This window comes from Euprymna scolopes, chromosome 44 (assembly GCF_053919585.1).
Source record: "Euprymna scolopes isolate OS-2025 chromosome 44, ASM5391958v1, whole genome shotgun sequence".
Classification (NCBI taxonomy): Eukaryota; Metazoa; Mollusca; class Cephalopoda; order Sepiida; family Sepiolidae; genus Euprymna; species Euprymna scolopes.
Window position 1 is genome coordinate 33,985,415 of NC_136525.1, and position 23,765 is coordinate 34,009,179.

Here is a 23,765-nt window from a genome sequence, read left to right on the forward strand (position 1 = left end):
TAAATAAGTTCTTGATGAGCCGTTCCATATAAGTTAACAAATTTACCGAATTTTCATCACTAATGATTACTATATTGTCCAATTTATACTGTACACTCGTTAACCCTTATCCTTTAGTGGCCTCTTGGCCTTGATAATATGGTGATGCCTGTGTTAAAAAAAAGAGGTCATAGTTTAAACTCCTCAACTCAATATTCACAGGTAACCTTATCCTAGAGTGGTCTCTGGGCCTTGATGAGTGGTGACACTGGATTGGAATTGGAGCAAATACATTGAGGATATTGCCAAGGCTGCTGCAAAAAAGGTCAGTATTCCTCAACCATGCTAGAAAATCATTCACACCTGAGAATATCCTATATCTTTACAAAGCCTGGAGTAGTGTTGCTACATCTGTGCTGGTGCATCTACCACTAGTCTCTCCCCCTTGAGCAGGCTACAAAGAAGAGTTTCAAATCTAAAAGGTCCCGCACTATCAATCAAGCACCAACCTCTGTCTCATCGCCATAGTGTTGCATCCCTGTGCCTGTTTTATAAGTACTTTAATAGAATGTATTTTGATGAACTCATAGCACTTGTACTTCCTTGATATAATACTCCTGACTAACCCAGAAAGCAGCAAAATCGCACCTCTTCACCATAGAGGTTCTTAGATGCCAGAAAGCCTTCTACTCTAATAGTTTCTTTTTTCACACTACTAGACTTTTGAATCATCCTTCCCCTGTTTGCTGCTTCCCTGACTAACCTGCAGAAGTTTAAATGTAATGTGAACAGACATCTCACTGCTCAACTCCCCATAGTTGCTTGTTAGACAGTAGTAGCCCGTTCTGTCTAAATGGCGATATGCGTTGTTTCGATGGAAAAACAGTAAAAAGTATGTTTCTACTACTATTGCAACTACTAGTAGCAGTAGTAGTCCTGCTAAAAGATTTGTGCCACTCCAAACTAGTCGATGATCCATTCTTGATAATCAGATAATATATATATATATATATATATATATATATATATATATATATATATATATATATATAATGATTGTTTCCCTAACCAGATGATAAAAGAAACAAAGATTCTTGTCCAGAATTTCCCTTGTATTAAAAAAAAAAAATAAACACAGAAAAATTTTTATGATGTACGCCCCCGAAAATATCATACTTCTGAAAATTATGTAAATCCATCAAGGAATTTTACTTTTATAAAGAAAATAATTCTTAAGCTATTTATGGGTATTCAACATAAATCTCGCAAGTTTGAATTATTGTTGAAGTATTCTTGCGTAGTTTTTTGCCATTTTTTCAAAATGGTGCACAAAACAGTCACTCCTTCGATACTCTTAAAATTTAACTTATTTAAAAATAAAACCACTTGACTAATTTCGTGATTTTTAGAATATGATATTTTTGATTTATCAAGGATACGTACAGAATACAGATTTTTTTTTATATTTGCTTGGACAAGAACCGAAACAAAGAATACAATTCCTACCTTCACAAATCGGAGAGGTTTCAGACAGTGACGACATTTTTGCATCTTTGTTGTTCCTATTAATTTTTTCTTCCAGATTCGAAATAACATATTCCAGCATTTCTCGACTGTTCTTCATTTTCCGCCTTTCTTTGTTCTGAAGTCCGAATGTCCGTTCCATTTTTTCACGAACGCGTGTCTTTTTTTCAATAGTGCTAACCAACTGTGCACGCTTTTGTCTTAACTCGGACAACCGGTCTGCATGACTCTCCCGTATAACATTATTGGACGTCATCTGCTGCCAGAGAACGTCCGGATATCGACCTTCCTCCCTCATCCATTCTAGAGTCGTATCACAAATCGAATGAAGTAAGAGACACACCTCTCGTGCTCCATCCACGTAATCAGTGAACCCTTTGATATGCTTCAAAAACGGTGTCGATGTCTCTTCCTGCAGCTCAAGTCGATCTTTGAGGGTGTCCATTTTTTCATCAACGTCTTTCTTGAACGCTTGCACTTTTTTGTTGAAATCAGTGACTCTTTCCAGATTGGCATCGCCAAGGTTGACCCCTTGATCGTTGCTGCTAAGCATGTAGACATGGTCATGCAGGCAAAGGAGTAGATGGTCGCGAGATTGCGTAGCATCCAATTGGAAATCATCCTGCCATTTCTGGATCTTGCTCAAGGCACGGTACGCATCTGTCTGAATACAAAGAATCCGCTGCCGATGGTTTCTTGCTATGAGCTCCACAAAGTCGTTATATGAGAGTATTTCGACAGCAACCAGGTTCAGTTTTGTGCAAGTGTCGTCGATGAATTTGGCACATTCATGACACTCATTATCTGTGAAACCTGATTCTGTATCAAGATATCTGCTAGTCCGATGTTTTATCGATAGGATAATGTCTTTCACGAAACAATATTCTTTCTCGAAGGAAGGTGACAATGTGTTGTAGCGTTTCCTCCTTGGCGGTGACGTCATTGTATCATCTGTGACTGGCATTGTGACATCATCACCATGACCATACCTTCAACTCGTTTACTGTCCCCTCAGGCAAATTCACCACACCTGAAGTAAAGAAAAGATATATATATATATAATATATATATATATATAGAGCGCTTTAAAAAAATACATGGAAAAAACCTAGGGACCCGCTTTGCCAACAAATTCATCAGGAGTTAATCGTTGGTCAAACACAGAAATACAAAAAAATGAATTAAATCATTACAAAAGAGCAAATACTCGGGGATATACAATATATTTGCTCTTTCATGATAATTGAATTTGTTTTTTTTTTGTATTTCTGTGTTATATCAACGATTAACTCCTGATGAGTTGGTTGGCGAAACAAGTTTTCCGTGTATTATTTTAAAGCGCTATATAAGTTTTGTACCGTTAAAATGTTATATATATATATATATATATATATATATATATATATATATATATATATATATATTACTAGCATTACTAGCTAGCTTTACTTACGTATCGAGCACTATCAAAGTAAATACTGAAAATAGATACATAAAATTTCGTGTAGATACATAAAATAATAATAATAATAATAACAATAACAACAACAACAACAACCTATCTATCTAGCTACTATTATATAAAAGGAACTTTGTCAATGTGTGTCTGTGAGAATTCGTTTCCTTTGGACTCGAAAACAGCTGAGCCGATTTTTATGAAATTTTACACAAAGGTACTTTGTGGTGCATGTCGGTGTTCTTATATAGGTTTTCTATTGGAATCATTTCGATAAATATCGATAATCGATAATCGAAATAATCCGATTAAAGAAAGAACTGACGACATTGACTAAAGTTAACACCCTTACACAACCTAACATCATACGTGCATTTGAGAAGTTTTATTACCACAGAAGCCGAAAGGCTCGACATATAAAATCAACATAGGTCCTTTGATATGACAGGGGCACAATCTCACAAATATACTTGACTTTTTCATTTTAAACTTAAATTCAATGCATTATCATCGTACAACAAGTAATGCCAGTAAGTTCTTTGGTATGATAGGGACGCGCTCGAAATGAATATTTCTGTTTAGAGCACAACTGAACCATGATACTTGACTTTTGCATTTTAAACTTTAATTCAAGCCATTCTATATAAAACTTTTTATAAAATCAATAGTAGGTTCTTTACAGTGCAATGTAGACTATTGTGAACAAAGTCGCTGCGAGAGACACGTGAGCTTCTCCCCAGTGCACTGTGATAGGTCCCATACTAACCAATCAATCTATTTGTTTGAAAAATAGGCGATTTCACCGATTGAAATATATATATATATATATATATATATATATATATATATATATATCATGGAAAAGAATCAACAAATTAAGTACGAAGAAGAGTAAGAAAAGGAAAAAAATAAGAAAGTTGAAAAGTAAATCAACTAAAATTCGGGAATTAGATGTGCTGCAGGATAATATATATATATATATATATATATATATATATATATATATATATATATATATATATATATAAATTTGCCTTGTTTTTGTGTATTGATATTCATATTAAAAATTCTTTTTTCTATTTATTTAAAAAGAAAATTCAAGTTTGTTATACAGGACGGCTCACTTAAAAGTAGCCCAATCCCTCTAATCTTTCTCTTAACGACCAACTGACACCACAAGACAAAATGCAATTCTTTTCTCCAACAAGATGGCGCTACATGCGACACGTCTCACAGATCACTGACATGAGTTCATGACATGTTTACAATCTTGACCTCAACTAAAGAAGAACATTTCAATCAGGAGAATCACCAGAGAAGATCTACAGGCAGTATCTGCAAACGTTGTTAAACGTGCCCAGAAATGCATCGATGTTAATGGGGAACACTTCCAGCATCTTTTATAACACTACACGTAATTTAAACAATAAAAGAATATTCGTCCTCTCCACTACATTTTCTGAGCTATTTTTAAGTGGGCCACCCTGTATATGGGTCGGTGTAGGGGGCTACTATCAGGTGCAATAACAACTGGGGTACTATGTTGGGATTTGGGCAGCAAGATGTCGGTTCACGCTACACTTGAACTTCTGCATGTCAGTACAGTTGGGGAAGCAGTGGCCTGGAATGGAATTCCAGAGTTTAGTGGTTCTGGGGAAGAAACTACTGGAGTAGAAAGATCTTTTATATCTAGGGATCTCTACTGTGTGAGGGTGGGATTTAGCTGCCTGTCGCGTTTAAAACATTCATTTTAATTCATTCCCTATTAGTTTTTTTCGGTTTTCTTATGGGATGATCATAGTTAACTATTACGTGCAATTATATTCATGCAGATGTTCTACATGATTTATACTTACGTAATATTTGCGTAAGAAATTATAAGAAACAGAAACCTCTTTCTCTCTCTCTCTCTCTCTGTGTATATATATATATATATATATATATATATATATATATATATATATATATATATATGCGTATATATATTTGTTTAAAAAATTTTGACTTCCAAACTCCTCGGTCAGTTTTGGTCTACAGATATGAAACTTAATATATAAGGTATTCGAACCCATGCAAAACTTTATATTTGGGTTTTAGCAGGGGAAAATTGGTGCAAAAATGTGAAAATTAAAAAATGGAATGACGACATTACGAATATGCATGCGTAACGTAATAGCTATTGGTTCATATTTTAATTTTTAGCCTTGCAGCTCAGGCATTAATGCTAATGGAAAAAGTAAAGCATAAGCTAAACGTTTTGGTTTCGATTTTTTGTGGTGGTGCACAAGTCATTAAAAAAAAAACTTCTAAATCCTTAATATATATTGAGTTCAATATAATATAATAAATAAGGAACCTGCATTGGTCCTGAACTGTCATCTTCAGCTTCTACCCCATCGACGAAATGTTGCATCCCTATGCCTGTTCTACAAATATTTTAATGGTGAATGTTCCGACGAACTACAAGCCCTTGTATCCCCTGGACATAAATATCCCCAACAAACCCGACAAGCAGCTAAATCCCACCCCCACACAGTAGAGATCCCTAGGTGTAAAAAATACCTTCTAGTCTAATAGTTTCTTCCCAGAACTGGTAGACTTTGGAACTCCCTTCTGGGGTTCTGCTTTCCCAACTGTACTGACATGCAGAAATTCAAGTGTAATGTGAACAGACATCTTGCTGCTCATCTCCCTTCATAATGTCCCTGAAACTTCCGTGATAGTAGCCCCCTACTTCAAAGTGGCACTGTTCCTTGTTTGGAGCGAAAATGTAATAAAAAAAATGCATATTTTACAACCAGGCAATGCCAGGCAGCCTACTAGTATATATATATATATATATATATATATATATATATATATATGTGTGTGTGTGTGTGTGTGTGTGTGTGTGTGTAAAAGAGATTTAGAAGGCTGTCACAATGCGAGGAATGAATTATAGTCGCTGTTGGTAAGAGGAGACGAGAACAAGTGGCGATTTACAAATCAATAAGTACATACATATATATATATATTTTATATATATATATTTATATATTCAGTTGTATGAGCGACTATAATTCATTCCTCGCATTGTGACAGCCTTCTAAATCTCTTTTACACACCTATCCCACACAATGCTTCAAGCAAACTACATATCAATATATATATATATATATATATATATATATATATATATATATATATATATACAGTCCTGGTCAAAATCATAAGACCACTTAAGAAAGTAAGCGTTTACGCATAATATCGAATTTTTAATCAAACAGATGGTTGAAATCATTGCCAAAAGGGAAAATATGATGGAAAAAAAAATGAAATCTGCTTCATTCGAAACCTTAACCCTGATCTAATAATTATTTTTTTAAAAAACAAACATTTTCACCTGGTCAAAATGATAAGATCACTTTAATAAAATTGGCTAGTTTTGAAAAAATGAATACGAAAAGCTTTCTATGTTACTTAAAGCAACTTGTTAGTGGATAAAAAAACATCTTACTAAATTATAAATGGCAAAAGGGAAACCATTATCAGAGTTTGAGAGAGGAAGGATCTTTGAGCTTAATAGGGGTGGACTCTCCCATAGATCCATTGCAAATGAAGTGAATCGTAGCAAAACGGTCATCACAAATTTTTTAAGAAATCGAGATCAATATGGGCACAAAAAGAGTCCAGGTCGACCAAAAAAATAACCCCATCACTGGATCGCTATATCAGAAGAAGTTTAAAAAAAAAACTCTAGTATGAGCTCAAGTCGATTGAAAAGCCAAACAGCAGCAGAATGTAGTCCTAAAACCATCAGAAGGCAGCTGAAAATGAAGGGTTTCAATCATTTAAAGCGACTGCAGAAACCACATCTTCTTGAACAGCACAAAACTAACTGACTTAAATATGCCGCCAAATACCAGACTTGGGATGAAGAGAAGTGGGAAAATGTAATTTTCTCCGATGAGAAAAAGTTTAATCTAGATGGGCCAGATGGATTTCAACACTATTGGCATGATAAAAATTTGCCCAAAGAGACTTTTTTCAACACGGCATAGTCTTTAATGATCTGGGGTGCTTTCTTGTCAGCTGGGACCCTAAAGTTGCAAGTAGTGAAAGGCCGGCAAACATCATTGAAGTACATTTCAATGCTTGAAAATGCTTCTATCAGGACTGAAGGTCCACGTCTGTGTGGAAGAAATTGGATTTTCCAGCAAGACAACGCTGCGATACAAACTTCTCGACAAGCACGAGAATACTTTTCTTCAAATAATATAGAATTGTTAGATCATCCAGCATGTTCTCCGGACCTCAATCCCATTGAAAATCTTTGGGGATGGATGGCAAAAGAAGTGTTCAAGGATGGAACCCAGTATAATTCGATAAAGGAACTTTCTGATTCAGTTTTCAGTACATGGGATAAAATTCCTTTGCAACTGATAAAAATCTTAGTCGCAAGCATGCCGAAGAGAATTTTTGAAGTAATTCGTAATAATGGAGGCTATACTAAATACTGAGACCCTTTTTAGTAATTTATAATTGCCTTTTGTTAGATAAATTATCAGTGGTCTTATCATTTTGATCAAGTGAAAATGTTTTTTTTTAAAAATAATTATCAGATCAGGGTTTTGAATGAAACGGATTCCATTTTTTTAATGAAGCAGATTTCATTTTTTTCATCATATTTTCCCTTTTGGCAATGATTTCAACCATTTGTTTGATTAAACGCTTACTTTCTTAAGTGGTTTATGATTTTGACCAGGACTCTATATATATATATATATATATATATATATATATATATATATATATATATATATATATATATATACAATAGAACAACAGGAGTATGAAATGAAGTCACAAAACTATATATTGGTGGATATAGATTGGTTCATTTATTGAGTAAGGGAATAGAAGCAATTATTTGGGGGATAGAAGAGACTCTTTATGGCAAGGCATTCCGAAGCCTAATGCTTCTCATTAGAAGAGTAAAGAAGATGCTAGGTACCATAGTCTTGAATTTATTTTTAAATTTAAGGGGTATATGTTTTAGGGTTGAATTGGGGGTATATTGTGGCTGTGTGGTAATTCTATTTTAACGGTTTGTTAGGTGTCTATTATCAATGGAGTGGTATTTTTGACAGGTGCAACCGATACAGCAAGCAGCAACGATAAAATCGTGTATAATTTTGGGAGGGGTAGTTGCAAGGCTATAGTATTGATTTTCAGAGCTCGGTATATATTAGGTACTATGCGGCAATATTTCTAAGTTTCTTTTCTTATGATATAGGGAGTGTGGTTATAAGAGGGTGGTAGGATGATAGGATGGCAATGTCTTTGGGTGCGTTTAACTGGATGAAAAAGGTTTTTGGATACAGATAATTGGCGTGGTGGAAGAGTAAGGGGAAATTTACTACTTATAAAAATGGTAATAATACCAATAATAATAGGGTAATTACAATAATGACAACAACAACAACAACAATAATAATAAAGTAATAATAATAATATTACCAATAGCAATGATGAAAGTAATACCAATGATGATGATAATAACAATGAAAAAGATGATAATAGTAACGGTTATGATAGCAATGACGGGGATAAAAATAATAATAATAATAATAATAGTAGTAGTAAAAAAAAACAATAATAATAATAATGATAATAATAATAGCACTACTAATACTACTACTACTACTACTACTACTACTAATAATAATAATAATAATAATAATAATAATGTTAATAATAATTACTAGGAGGTGAATAAAAGCACAGGGTACAGACAAATGGGAGGTCAAAATAACAAAATAAGGAGTTAAGGCTCCCGTGAAAAAAAGAAATATATATATATATATATATATATATATATATATATATATATACACACACTGTTGATCCAAAATTTAAAACCACTTAAAAATCTTTTTAAGAAAAACTTTTTTAAGGATAGATTTTAAACTCTTCTGACTTAAGATTACCAATACTACAATCTAAAAGGTTATGGAAACAAAAAGTTACATTCCAAAGATTAATTTTTAAAATTTACATTTTTATTAAATTAGGCTTTTTACACATGATCAAAATTATAAGACCAGAGACAAAAATTCTATTAAATTGTACAAAAGGTGTATGAAAATACAATCAAACTTAATAATGAGTTCTACCTCCACTGCTTTTGATGACTTCAAAAATTCTTTGGGACATGTTAGAAATAAGGGTTTCTATTAAGGTGCCGGTAATTCTGCTCCAGTTTCTGAAGATGGCTTCACGAAGTTTATTTTTTGTTGAATATTGTTTGCCATTTCGATAAACCTCTTTTGTCATCCATCCCCAAACATTTTCAATTGGGTTCAGGTCCGGTGAGCATGCAGGATGTCCCAAGAGATGAACTCCATTTTCTTGTAGGAAGCTCAAGGTCCGTCTTGCAGTGTGGATTGCAGCATTATCCTGTTGGAATAATCATCCATCCCCACACAAACGATAACCCTCTAGCATCAAAGATGTTTTTTGTAGCATGCTAACATAACCAGCTGCTGTCTGATGACCCTGCACCATCTGGAGCTCCATCGTCCCTCTGTAAGAAAAGGCACTCCATACCATTACGGACCCTCCACCATTATGACGTGTGGAAAAAATTTCAAGGCGCATGTTTTTTTCATGCCAATATCGCTGGAAGCCATCAGAACCATCTAAATTGAATTTTTTCTCATCAGAAAACAGGACTTTCTTCCACTTCTCAACGTCACGAACAAAGTCCTCTGTCTAATTCTCCTATTCAATGCAGGAGAATTTTTTTTTTTTTTTTGCGGGTGGGGGGGGGGGGCTTCCAAAGGATTTTCTTCTTCTCAGTCTTCTTTAGAAAGTTGCAAATAACAGTTTTACTGCGATTTAGCTTAGCTGCTATCGCTTGCTTTGACAAACCTTGCTTATGGAATCCTAGAATTAGAGAGGGCTCAACTTTGGTTAGTTTTCTTGCTTTAGGCATGGTAACACCTTTACACAGTGATTGCTAATCTCTAACTTAACTAAAAACATTAGAATTACCATAAATCTAACAATTCATTCCCTTGGTCTTATAATTTTGACCATGTGTAAAAAGCCTAATTTCATAAAAATGCAAATTTTTAAATAAAATTTTTGGAATGTACCTTTTTTGTTTCGATAACCTTTTAGATTGTAGTATTAGTAACCTTAAGTCGGAAGAGTTTAAAATCTATCCTTAAAAAAGGGCTTCTTTTTAAAGATTTTTAAGTGGTCTTAAATTTTTGATCAGCAGTGTGTGTGTATATATATATATATATATATATACACACACACACACACACACACACACAAAAGAAATTAAAAAAATAAATTAATTAGAAAAGTAAAAGATAAATGTTTTTGAAAATGGGGAAGATTAGGATACTCAAGGTGCATGTGCACGATAAAGCGTTCCAAGGGAGATAGGGTAGTGCAAATGTATCCATATATGCACACATGTACACATTCGCATACATACATATATATATATATATATATATATATATATATATATATATATATATATATATATATATATATATATATATATATATATAAATATATATATATATATATATATATATATATATATATATTTAGTGGAGATGGTAATTAATAAAAACTGAAGAAAGTGCTCAATACTGTTGTAGAGCAAATATGCGTTTTATTTTTTATTACCGTATCTTTCTGTTAATTTACATTATTGTTTCGGCGGGCTACACGGCCGTTTTTTTTTGGCCGTCTGTAGCGTCCTCAGACTTTTACAGAAGTCTGAGGACTCTACAGACGGCAAAAAAAAAACAAAAAAAACGGCCGTGTAGCCGAAACAATAATGTGATTTAACAGAAAGACGGTAATAAAAAATAAAACGTATATATATATATATATATATATATATATATATATATATATATATATATATATATATATATATATATATATATATATATATATAATGTAAATGCAATTATATTCTGTGATACATTTATGAAAATGTATAATAAATTCTTTTACTGAGAGGAGATATATTTTTACTATATTTTATTTACTTTGTTTATTTTGTGCCAAATGGGTTCATTCGGGTCTGCTCGTTCACATGTTGTAAACAGTATAGAGGAGAGAGAGGGGAGGTGACCTCAGTCAACAACCTATTTTTTTAACCCTGCCAGCTGCTAAGAAAAAAAAAAAGAAAGAGAGTAAGAAATGTATAGGAAAAGAATATATATATATATATATATATATATATATATATATATATATATATATATATATATAGAGAGAGAGAGAGAGAGAGAGAGAGAGAGAGAGAGGGGGGGGGGACTGGAAAAAAAAGGTTGTCAGCGAGCAGTGGGAGCTTTACGCTTCAGAGCGACAGGCCGTAAGTCAGCAAAGAAACATGTTACATTAAATAAAAACACAAAAAATATGTCCACTTTGGTAGAAAAATAACTTATCTTACCTTTGATAACATTTATTTGTTATATATTTATTTTTTGACAACTTTTTCGAATCCATGTGTACAGTAATACAAACCCTAAAATACATATGTGCTGATTTTTTTAATTACTTCTTATTGTGGGGGGGAACTTGCAAGTGGGAGGTTACGGGGGTGCTTAAATGGTTCTAATTTCAGGTTTTAGGGGATTTCTAAGCTATTTTTCATTAGGCTTAGGCTTTAAATTGGTTAGGACATATTCTTGGTGCAGCTAGTGCTGGTTGGTAGTTTGGTTGCAATTTAATAGGTGGTATTAAGTGTAACGTTTTGTGGGGATAGGGCTGGTTAGGCAAAGTTGTCTGAAAGGTTATGATTAAAGTAGTTATATCATTAGTTAGGCTTTGCCAAGAGGCAGGCGATTCAAGGTCGGTTATTTATTTAATGTTATATAATGGTTATATATTCAGAGGGTGTGCTAATATTTTATATTAAAAAGGTGAAGTTTTTATGGCGATTTTGCAGATAACAAATGCTTAGTGGCGGTTGCAGAAAAAAAATTTAAGGTTTGGGGTGTTGTCCGATAGCCCTTTACTAGGGGAGACAGTCAGCAAGGGACATTGTTACGTTTTTTTGGATAGTGTTATACGTGCAATATGTTAGTTCCTGTCCGGTGATGCATTTTCAGTGGGGTTATTTGCATTTTCGTACTTGAACTTTCTCTTGTGTCTACAACTGCAAATTATCTCTGGTTTTGAATTGAAGATGTTTAATTTATTAGATGCCGTTATAATCTCGGTCGCCTCTGCGTTACATAGAAGGCAGTATTTAGAGCCTGGGCTGTATGATTTGGATTTTCTTAATATTTTCCATTTTAATGCAAAGTTTATTTTGTTTTGTTTTAAATTTTTTACTAGTTTAGATAGAGTAGTTTTTGTTTTAGGGTTCTCCTGAGAGAATGATTGTAAGTGGTTCACAATTCTGGCCTTTATCAGGAGGGAGGATAATCTCATGTAGGTGTGTATTATAGGGCTTGTGTGCGGTGTATCTAAATACTCTTCATTTATCTGGGGGTAAATTGAGTTTCTATGTTCTGGTTCTGTAGCGCTGCTGTGTGATCAGTTGTTCAGTTTGTGTGCTATTACTTATTGGGTTATGCGGATCCTCTCTGGTATAACTGGTACTATGGGCTTGGGCTGTCAGATTATTTGTTGTCGTATTAGGTGGAAGTTCTGTTACTGTACATGAATATATGACATCTGAGTGTACACAGTCATTCTCCAGTGGGCAGATATTTGGGTCGTTACAATTGCAGTTTGGTTGGGCTAGACTAGGGTAGCCAATAATTATTTTCTGCACTGATTTTTTTTCTCCTATTAATAGTGCTTATAATAGTTTGTGCTACATTAGGCATAGTTGAGAAGGATAATTTACTAGAGTTTTTATTTAGGATCGTGCTGTATATGTGAGGATGCTTGAAAGAATCTTCTACAACTTTAAAGAATTCTTTTGGGACATTACTTTGGACGTTATTGTTGTATGGGGGGTTGAACCAAATATTGGACTTTCTTCTGATCCGATTTTTAAGGGTGTCTGCTCATCTTGTATAAACTTTTCATTGTTTGGGTATCTGGCATATGATACTTATGATTCGATTTTGCCTTATTATTTTGCTTAGATTTGTGTTTAGTCATGTTGTGGGAAAATATGCCTAAGGAGCTGGAGAGTTTCTTAGCGTTATTCATATCATACTTAATTGTGTCTTTGTATCCCGAGTTTGCTGGTGCATTGTTATCAAAGGTGGAGCTGTCATTGAATATTTTATGGTTTGCAGAGAGATTAGAAATTCTTTTGGACACTGAGGTAGGGATTGCCTTAATGACGGATCTATGGTGATTGGAGAATTTGTGGACATAGTGCAGCAACAAATTTAGTTTATGGTAGGGGCAATATGATCCTTCTTTTAGGTTTAAGGTTACGTCTAAGAAGTTTGAGGTGTTTTTTTCTTTCTCTAATGTTATACAAAGGCCAAAGCTGTTAAAGAATTCTCTTAGTTTGATTATGGTCCTATTGTACATCCTGGGCCTAGCCCCAGTTACTAATAGGGCGTCGTCCCTGTACAGGTCTTCTTGCAGGTCGCTATTACTGAATCTGTGTTTAAGCTCATTTAATAGGTAGGTTCCTACCAGATCTGTAACATTGGCAGAGTCTGACGCGCCCATCACTATATCGAAGTGATCAGGAGTGTCTTTTCTGGTCCACAATTTATTATCAAATTGTATTAAAGTCTTTCTTGCTAGTAGAATTAGTCTAATTTCTGAGTCGGAAAGGTCTGAGTTATTTTTTGCTAGGATGAGCGCTTTGTTTAAAAGGATAGGAGAAATAGATTGGTAGTAGCTGTAAATGTCAAATGCTATAAAGCTTAATCTTGATTTGTCTTTAAGGTTTATGAATCAATCTATAACATTGTCCGAAGATTGCCAGAGGGAGAAACTTATTTTCTTTTTTAAATTTGGTATTATTCTATCTAATATGCTTTTACTTATTTTTCGTAGGTCTGATTTTGAGGGGCAAATAAGCCTGATATCCAGATAAGTCTCCTCTTGTGGAATTGAACTCTCTCTTTTCCTCTAACGCATTAAGCTATATATATATATATATATATGTCTGTATATATGTATGTCGATGACTACAAATATATTTTAAGCCCCCCTCTTTGGGTAGAGTACTGTCGTAAATAATCTCACCGGCTACTTAATTGGCTGAAAATGCGAAGCTTGTTGTTTGTTTGTTTACGAACATGCGATTTGAGCACTATAAAAGTGGTGGCGGGTGTCTATTTAAATAGACATTCCGACGAGTTATTTACAGGCATCAATTCCATGGTCGAGTGGGAGAACCGCCGACTGTCAACACGACGGTTCTAGGTTCAATCCTTGGCTTGGTAGAGATGCTGGTCTAGTGGCACTGATGAGTTGTGATACAACGAAACAGGACTGTATGTCAATGACTACAAATATATATATATATATATATATATATATATATATATATATATATATATATATGTTTTTGTTTTTGCGATACGTTTTGAATGAATTCAATTATTTATGAAAGTGCATTTTTACCTAAATATGAGCTGGGAATAATTTTCCCTTTAACCAATTTGGTACCCTCACATGGGGAGCGGTATATATATTTTTTAAAATATAATTATCTACTGACACGTGTCACGTAAACGACAAAACACGTGTCAGTGGATAATTATATTATAAAATCAATATATATATATATATATATATATATATATAATGTCAGCCCTTTTAAGAAACTTGGTTCTTATCGTTGAGTACTGTTGGTCAACTTAGTTCATACGCGTAGATCATCATATAATGATTAGATCGCTCTGACTGACGTTAAAAGCATTTAACAAGAATAAATGTTTAAATTCAACTGTATCGCTTGCGGTTAACGGTAGCCTAGTGGTTCGGGTCCTTGCTGAAGCCAGACATGACTTCTGTTGCCAGGGTTCGAGTCTCTCGACTGGCGTTAATCGTGACACCCTGCACCGGTGATTTCCGAAAGGATGAAACACTAGTGTCTATAGGTATTTAATAATTATTATAGTAAATATATATATATATTCTCGGATGCAAAGCAGTCTGTTTATATTGTAACTGGTGCTCAACTTTTAAATGAAAGCCAAATTATTTGCCGAAATTATTTTCTCGGACATGTTTGTACTTGAAAGTGTCCACGACGCCACACATCTGTCAGGAGTCATTTCCAAAGCGGGTATTTATTTTTTGCGAGTCAAACATCGCTGCTTCTTCATAGTGACACTTCCATGGCGGGGAGAATGGGTATCGGTGGTAAAGTGAATACAATGTGGACTGACAATGATATCCATTACATACATCCCTTTTATCAGGATGGACTCTCCTAAAAAGGAATCAAGTGGCAAGTAAAGATTTGGTAATTCCGACAGGGAGGGAAGGAGGGTAGGATCTGGAATTAAAACGGCTGTCTTCTTTTTTCTTCCCTGCTACTACTTTAGTTTTACATGTAAGGAAATAAATATTTATGTAGAGTGCCTCTCCTCCTCAAAAATGTTCTTATTTACTTGTCTCCCCACGAGGGCAGAGTTAGACACAAGGTCGGTTTTTAATGTGGGAAAAATCCAGCTCGCCAAAAAGGGACACTCTGGATAGAAACAAAAATAAAAATTGTCTCAGCCATGAATGATCTCCCCTTCACTGACCGAGGACAGAAAAGGTGAAGTCTAGCATCAGAACAGATACTACACTGTGATCTTGGCCTGAATCCATGGAATCTATATATCTATAAACATGAAAATGTGTGTGTGTGTGTGTGTGCACGCTCTCGCTTGTGTATGTGTGTGTGTGTGTGAGAGAGAGGACACTACTCAACCTCAACGAATTTTCAATCTACAGACTTGAACTATATAGTTTATACAGATACGTGGAAAAATTTTACTATATAGTTTATACAGATACGTGGAAAAATTTTACTATATAGTTTATACAGATACGTGGAAAAATTTTACTATATAGTTTATACAGATACGTGGAAAAATTTTACTATATAGTTTATACAGATACGTGGAAAAATTTTACTATATAGTTTATACAGATACGTGGAAAAATTTTACTATATAGTTTATACAGATACGTGGAAAAATTTTAATCCAATTTCATCTGAAGAAAAAGGGTAAAATTTGCAAAATTGGTTCGTTGGAGTCATCGGATTTTTCTGTTAACTGTTTCACGATTGTGCATGCGTGAATGGTTCACATTACAGAATTCTTATATAAAATATAAGTTGGTTTAAAAACACTTTTTTAGAGGTATTCTCAGAATCCGAACATATAGCACAACTGCTATCCCACTAGTAAATTTGGAGGTCATATCTTGCACCTGCTCGAGTACACATGGGCATTTTTTATTTGTTTTTGTTCTATTATATAGCCACCGCTTATCAAGGCCCAGAGGCCACTCAAGCATTAAGATTAATATTGTCAGGTGAGACAACACTGTGATAATGAAAATTGGATGAGTTAATTTCTTTTAGAGAACTGTTCATCAAAAACTTGTTTAGGTTGGACTTGAAAATTACCATGTTATAGTCAGCTGGGAAGTAACTCTATGGTATTGTGTTCCACAGATGAGCAATTCTGAGAAAAAAAAAACTATGCATATGGAGTTTTTATTTAGTTTTAGACACAGATAGAGAGTATGGGGAAATTACTGATAATGGGTGTAGCTAGTTGAGTGTTTGCTGCGAATGCGAAGATTTATGCCAACAAGGTTAGCAGGGGTTACGGGTGAATCATGATTAGTTGATCTGGCACAGTTTCAGCTATATATGTAAGTCTTGGTTTTGCCCAACATTGGATAGAGGACCCAGAAATGGATTTTCAGCTAGGAAAGTGGATCTTGGGTTTACTTTTGGCAACCTTATAACTTTTGCTTCCCTTATTTTGTCCTTTAGTCCTCAACATTCCATGAGCGAGGCTTCCGACAAAGGAGGAAAAATTGCTGTTTTCTGGGTTGGATATATATATATATATATATATATATATATATATATATGAGCAAACAGTTAATAAAATATGTTAAAAAAACACTTTGAAATGAGTTAAAAACATAGTCCTTAATCCGCGGAGTTTCGAAGAAATACTCTCCTTCTCATCTTCGAAACTCCGCGGATTAAGGACTATCTATTTATCTAGTGTTTCCTTTTCAGATTAAATATGTTTTTAACTCATTTCAAAGTGTTTTTTAATATATTTTATTAACTGTTTGCTCATATTATAAGCTCTATTTCCTATTTGATTTTATCGAGCTTTTATGTCTGGCTGAGACAATTTTATAAATATTAATTCTTTAATATTTATAATTTACTTTAATTTTACCATCTTTGATCATTTTGGTAAATTCAATTGTAATTTTCATTATATATATATATATATATATATATATATATATGTATATATATATATATATATATATATATATATATATATATATATATAATAGCAATTATAGACAAGACAAAGCTAGATGTATTTATCGATGTAATAAGGAAACTACAGTAATTGGGGAGATGTTATATGCTCTTTATACCTAGGTATTTAGAAGCCTAATGCTTCTCATCAGAAGAGAGGCTAGGAGGCTAGCTTGCATTTCAATGCAACATCTAGTTACGGGGATAATTGGGGGGATATTAATGTATCTGGTATATAGGGGTGTGATGGACGAGGGGTGAGCAGGGCATCTGGAGGTGTTAAAGTAATGTAGGTGAGTCTTAGTTAGCTGGAGACTTGCAAAACATTAGGAGCTATAAGGAATAAAGGGGGATAATATCATATGGGGGCGGGTGGTGATGATATACAGAGAAAGCATAAAAATGTGGGCAAATGGCATAATCAATGAGCAGAGTGATACGGGTTGTTACCTGATGAGCTTTACACATCTTGCTAATTTAATCTAATTTTAAGGAAGGTATCTATACTTCTTTAACCCTCTCATATTATACATATATATATATATATATATATATATATGTATATATATATATATATGTATATGTATAGTCATCCACATACAGTACTGTTTCGCTGTTTCACAGCTCATCAGTGTGGTTAGACAGGCAACTACCTCAAGCCAGGATTGAAACCCGAACACCTGTATGACAGTTAAGGCTCTTAACCATTATGCTAATCAGCGGCTGCTGTGCAAGTCGTGAATTAATAATGTTTTGACATCGTCCGAAATACCTAAGCTCGATTTGTTTACACAAAGAGCATCGCTTTATACGCTAATGATAATTCGTGTATCACTTCTCAATATGCTCAACTGAAGATGAGGAGCATTATATATATATATATATATATATATATATATATATATATATATATATATATATATATATATATATATATATATATATATATAGCCAGTAGAGTTTAGTTTCCTAGAAGTACGTCCAATGAAACAACATGTGTCTACCAAAATAGTGCTCAATGAGTAAACAGAGCAGGTATATTAATTTTATTTATACAAACATTAATGGCTACATATATGCATACATGTTTCTGTAATCACCCACGTTGGGGGATTACGTCTTCAGGCCAAGAATTACTGTCAAAAATAAAATAAGTAAATAAAATTAATATATATATATATATATATATATATATATATATAATATATATATATATATATAATATATATATATATATATAATATATATATATATATATTATATATATATATATATATATATATATAATATATATATATATATATAATATATATATATATATAATATATATATATATATATATATATTATATATATATATATATATATATATATATAATATATATATATATATATAATATATATATATATATAATATATATATATATATATTATATATATATATATATATATGTATATATATATATATATATATATGTATATATATATATATATATATATGTATATATATATATATATATATATATATATATATATATATATATATACGAATAGGTTTGAATCTTATTAGTGACATTACTGTTGTGTCATGTTGATCTTGTATTGAGTTTCTTATTCAGGTATCTCATTTGCATATCATGCTGCAGTATTTAAGCTTGATAAAGCATTATCATGGTTGGAAAAAAAAACTATGTCGTATAAAAAGTTTCAATTTCTTATGTGAATTTCTCTAGTTATTTTACGGATCAATCAGAAGGAAAGATCCAAAGAGGAACTTTCCAAGAGGACAGTTTATCTCCTTTACTCGTTTGTCTAGAAATAGATCCACTAAGTAATTGACTAAATAAAAGCCAGAGTGCCTACAATCTGAGCCAGGACTGCCAACAAGACCTGAACAGAAGAGTTAACCATCTGCTCTTTATGGATGATCAGAAGTTGTATGTCAGCACAGACGCTGACTTAAGTCAACTGTTGCAGGTCGTACATAACTTCTTCAGAGATATTGGAATGAAGTTTGGTTTGGACAAATGTGCCAAGTGCTTCATAAGAGTTGGGAAGAAGTTCTAAACGGAAAACATACAGATTGATGAAGAGACTGACATCAAGGACCTAGAAGAACAGAGACAATACAAATACGTTGGCATAGAAGAACGTGATTCAATTCAGCATACCAAGATAAAAGAAAAATTGGCTTTGAATATGCAGTGTAAGGAAAATTTGTAAAATACAACGTACGTACAAAAACAAGATCGATACCATTAACCAACTACCCATGCCTGTGATAACATACATGGCAAGTCATGGGAACATATACCAGAAAGAACAGTTGGGAATAAGTTATACACTATCCACTATGACTATGCAATTCCTACAAATACGTACCTAGAAAACGGAGTCATAAAACCTGATAGTGATATGGGACAAGAAAGAGGAAGAAGCAACCATAGTAGAAGTTAGTGTTTCCAGTGATGCTAGGTAAAACAGAGCTAAGAGGAAAAAGATAACAAAATACCAAGGTTTTATGTATGACATGAAAAGAAACTGGAATCTTAGGAAGATCTCTATCATTCTAATAAGAGCAACTAGACTCATGAAAAAGAATTTCAAAAACTATTTGGCAAATATACCTGGTCAACCAAGTGCAAAAGAGATACAAACAAATGTACTTAAAAAGACGGTGAGAATCATAAAAAGGTTTCTCGATTGGAATATCTGAGTTAACAGGTGAATATTTGGTATTCAGTAGGATCTTCCAATTCCCAACTGGAGCAAACTGATAAGAAAATTTAAAAAAAGACATTAAAACGAGGAAAATGTTGACAATGCACAGAATAACAGAGAAACCAATGTCTATGTTGTAACTGCTTGGAGGAGCAGGAGGTATAGGTCTCTAAAAAATTGACCATCAACATCGTGTCATCATTGTGAGCACCTGGCAATATTTGATGAACTCCCCAAGATCTAAACTCATGATAGTACATCAACGTCATAAAACAGGACCCAACAGAACAAACTCCATCATAAAACTGGCCAAAAATTTTGGACAAGACTGTTTTATGAATGAGACAGAATCCAAAAACAAGTCTGCTATGCAAATAGCCCAAAAGAGTCGTAAAAAATACACTAAGACCTTCCATTGCAAAAAACTGAAAGAAAGGGCCAACTAACAGCGTGCCAAGTATTTTTGGATGGATTCACCTTGAACTAAGGAAGGTTCTGTAAACTGGCTAAAAAGAGGGTCGCTCCACTGTGATCAGGAAAGGATTATAATGGCTGTCCAAGACCAGGTCTTGATGATAATGGTAAGAAAATAAAAAGAAAATAAAGGAACGTTTCATTTTACCTTAGTGGTATGACGTTACTCTTATCTGTGTGTGAATTAAGGCCATTAATCCATGAAATATGTGCTAAAGGATTATCGTCTGCTTTTTAATCAATTGATTAACGATGACCTTAACATGACAACCATTATTTTTAGAATCGTTTTGGCCTGTGACATGATAATCCTTTATGACAGATCAAATTAGCTGACCAGGACAACAGATAAGCGATGCATAAAAATATTAAAGATCAGAAAAAAAACCTAAAATTAGATGGATGAACATGTCTCTGGTCCAGGAATCAATATTTTCTTTTAATTATCATCAATTTTTTTCTTGTTTAATTTAATTAATTCTAACTATACCTAACAGTAATTACCCAGAATTCATTAGTGTCGTCTTTATATGAAGTTATATGATGTGAATATGCTTATATAAATGTATATGTTCCAAATTATAAAATCCAACACGATAATGCTATATAGTTGAAAACTAGCTGTACACATTCGGTGCTGCCCGGTAGTTTTAATTGGTAATTAATTATTTTACTTTTTTCACATTTATTGCTGTTTTTTCTTTTTCTTTTTTTTTTTTACTAATGAGACAATGCTTATTAAGTCTGAAATACTACTTGAGGATAAGGGTTAAAAAAAAGTTTTCAGATTGATGGTGGGACAACACAATTATGATGGCTATGATAGTGATGATTGGTATGATGATGATTGGTATAATGGAGATGATTGGTATGATGGTGATGACTACTAAAGACGGTGATGATTGGTATAATGATGATTGGTATGATAGAGATGATTGGTATCAAGATGATTGCTATGATAGTGATGATTGGTACGATGATGATTGGTATGATAGAGATGATTGGTAATGATAGTGATGATTGATATAATGATGATTGGTATGATAGTGATGATTGGTATAATGATGATTGGTATGATAGTGATGATTGGTAATTATGGTGATGATTGGTAATGATAATGATTGGTATGATGGGGATTATTTGTATAGTGATGATTGATATAATGATGATTGGTAATGCTAGTGATGATTGGTATGATGATGATTGGTATAATGGAGATGACCACTAAAGACGGTGATGATTGGTATGATGATGATTGGTATGATAGTGATGATTGATATAATGATGATTGGTATGATGATGATTGGTATGATAGTGATGATTGGTATGATGATGATTGGTATGATAGTGATGATTGGTAATTATGGTGATGATTGGTATGATGTGATAATTGGTAATGATAATGATTGGTATGATAGTGATGATTGGTATAAGAGTGATGATTTGTATGATGATGATTGGTATAATGATGATTGGTAATGATGGTAATGATTGATATAATTATTATTGATAATGATGGTAATGACTGGTATGATGGTGATGATTTTTAATGATGGTGATGATTGGTAATTATGGTGATGATTGGTATAATCATAATTGGTATGATAATGATGATTGCTAATGATGGTCATGATTGGTGTAATTGTAATAGTAATAATAATAGTAATGATTGTGATGATTGGTAATGATGGTTATGATTGGTATAATGATGATTTGTATGCTGGTGATAATTGGTATAATAATGATTCGTAATAATGTTAGTGATTGGCAATGATAGTGATAATTAGTATAATGATGATTGGTATAGTGGTGATGGTTAGTAATGATGGTGATGATTGGTATGATGATGTTTGGTAAAATGATAATTGGTATAATGATGATTGGTATGATGGTGATGATTGATATGATTGTGTAGATTAGTAATGATCATGATTATAGCAATCATCATACCAATCATCACCATCATTACCAATAATCATTATACTAGTCATCACCATCATTACTAATGGTAATTGTTATAATGATGATTGGTAACAATGATAATGATTGGTATAATAATCATGTGTAATGATGGTGATTATTGGTATAATGATTATTGGTATAATAATGGTTTAATTATGATGATTGGTAATGATGGATATGGTTGGTATAATGATAATGATTTATAATGATGGTTATTATTGGTAATGATAGTGATGATTGGTATAATGATTATTGGTATGATAGTTTTGATTGGTATGATAGTGATTATTGGTTTAATTATGATTGGTTTGATGGTGATTATTGGTAATAATGATTATTGGTAATGATGATTGGTGTGTATGTGATGATTGGTATGATGGTGATGATTGGTAATGATAATGATTGGTATGAGTGTGATGATGTGTATGATGGTGATAATTGGTAATGATGATGGCTAAAACTAGGCAAAAATTCCTTTGAACTTGAAAACAATCATCTTGTAGTCAGTTGGGAGAAAAAGAAGATATTTACAGTGGTTGTAGCCGGACGAGTTTTTGTTGTAAATGTTTTGCAAGCGGTGAATAATAGATTGGAAGTCAGTTATGCACCTACCATGGAAATAACAATAGAGTAAAGAAAGGAACTCCTTGATTACACCACTATCGGGTCTGGAAGTTGGTGATCATTTTAGATTAAATTGATGTGCAAAACAAATCCCTCAATGTAAAGTTTGAAGTATAAAAAAAGTTTATTTTTTTAACACCAAGATTTTTGGGTTATTTAAGCGAATTACTAGAAAATTAGAATCACAGTTTTCCTTTTTGATTAATACAGTTGGCAGTTAATTTTATAAATACTAATCCGAGCGAGAACAGAGCAACGTAGGTAAAATATTCAAATGGTCCCTATGCTAAAATTGACATAAATTTATACTCTTAAAAAATAACTTAAGAAAATGAAATCTTCGCATTTAACAACACATAATAACTCACAATGAACTGCGGCTTAATGGATAAAGTACTACAGTCCTAAGTGATTGTTCTGGAAGTTGAAGGTTCAAACATGCGATATTAAGAATACCATCATGAATTACTTAAGACTTCTACTCGGCCGTAGCCGAAGGAAGAAGACCATGCTACCCCCGGGTATTAAATAAAGGATGCTGCTCAAAATTCTG

At 33.0% G+C, this 23,765-nt stretch overlaps 1 protein-coding gene across 2 annotated transcripts in view; it reads right to left on the bottom strand.

Moving 5' to 3' along the window:
• Positions 1-23,765, bottom strand: part of LOC145268782 (uncharacterized) — a 54,447-nt gene that overhangs the window by 12,186 nt on the left and 18,496 nt on the right. For both annotated transcript variants that reach the window (XM_080124394.1, XM_080124393.1), the window contains exon 2: positions 1,486-2,533. In XM_080124394.1, the coding sequence (XP_079980520.1) occupies positions 1,486-2,467 (982 nt within the window). In that variant the 5' untranslated portion in view covers positions 2,468-2,533. The remainder of the gene's footprint in view (positions 1-1,485; positions 2,534-23,765) is intronic.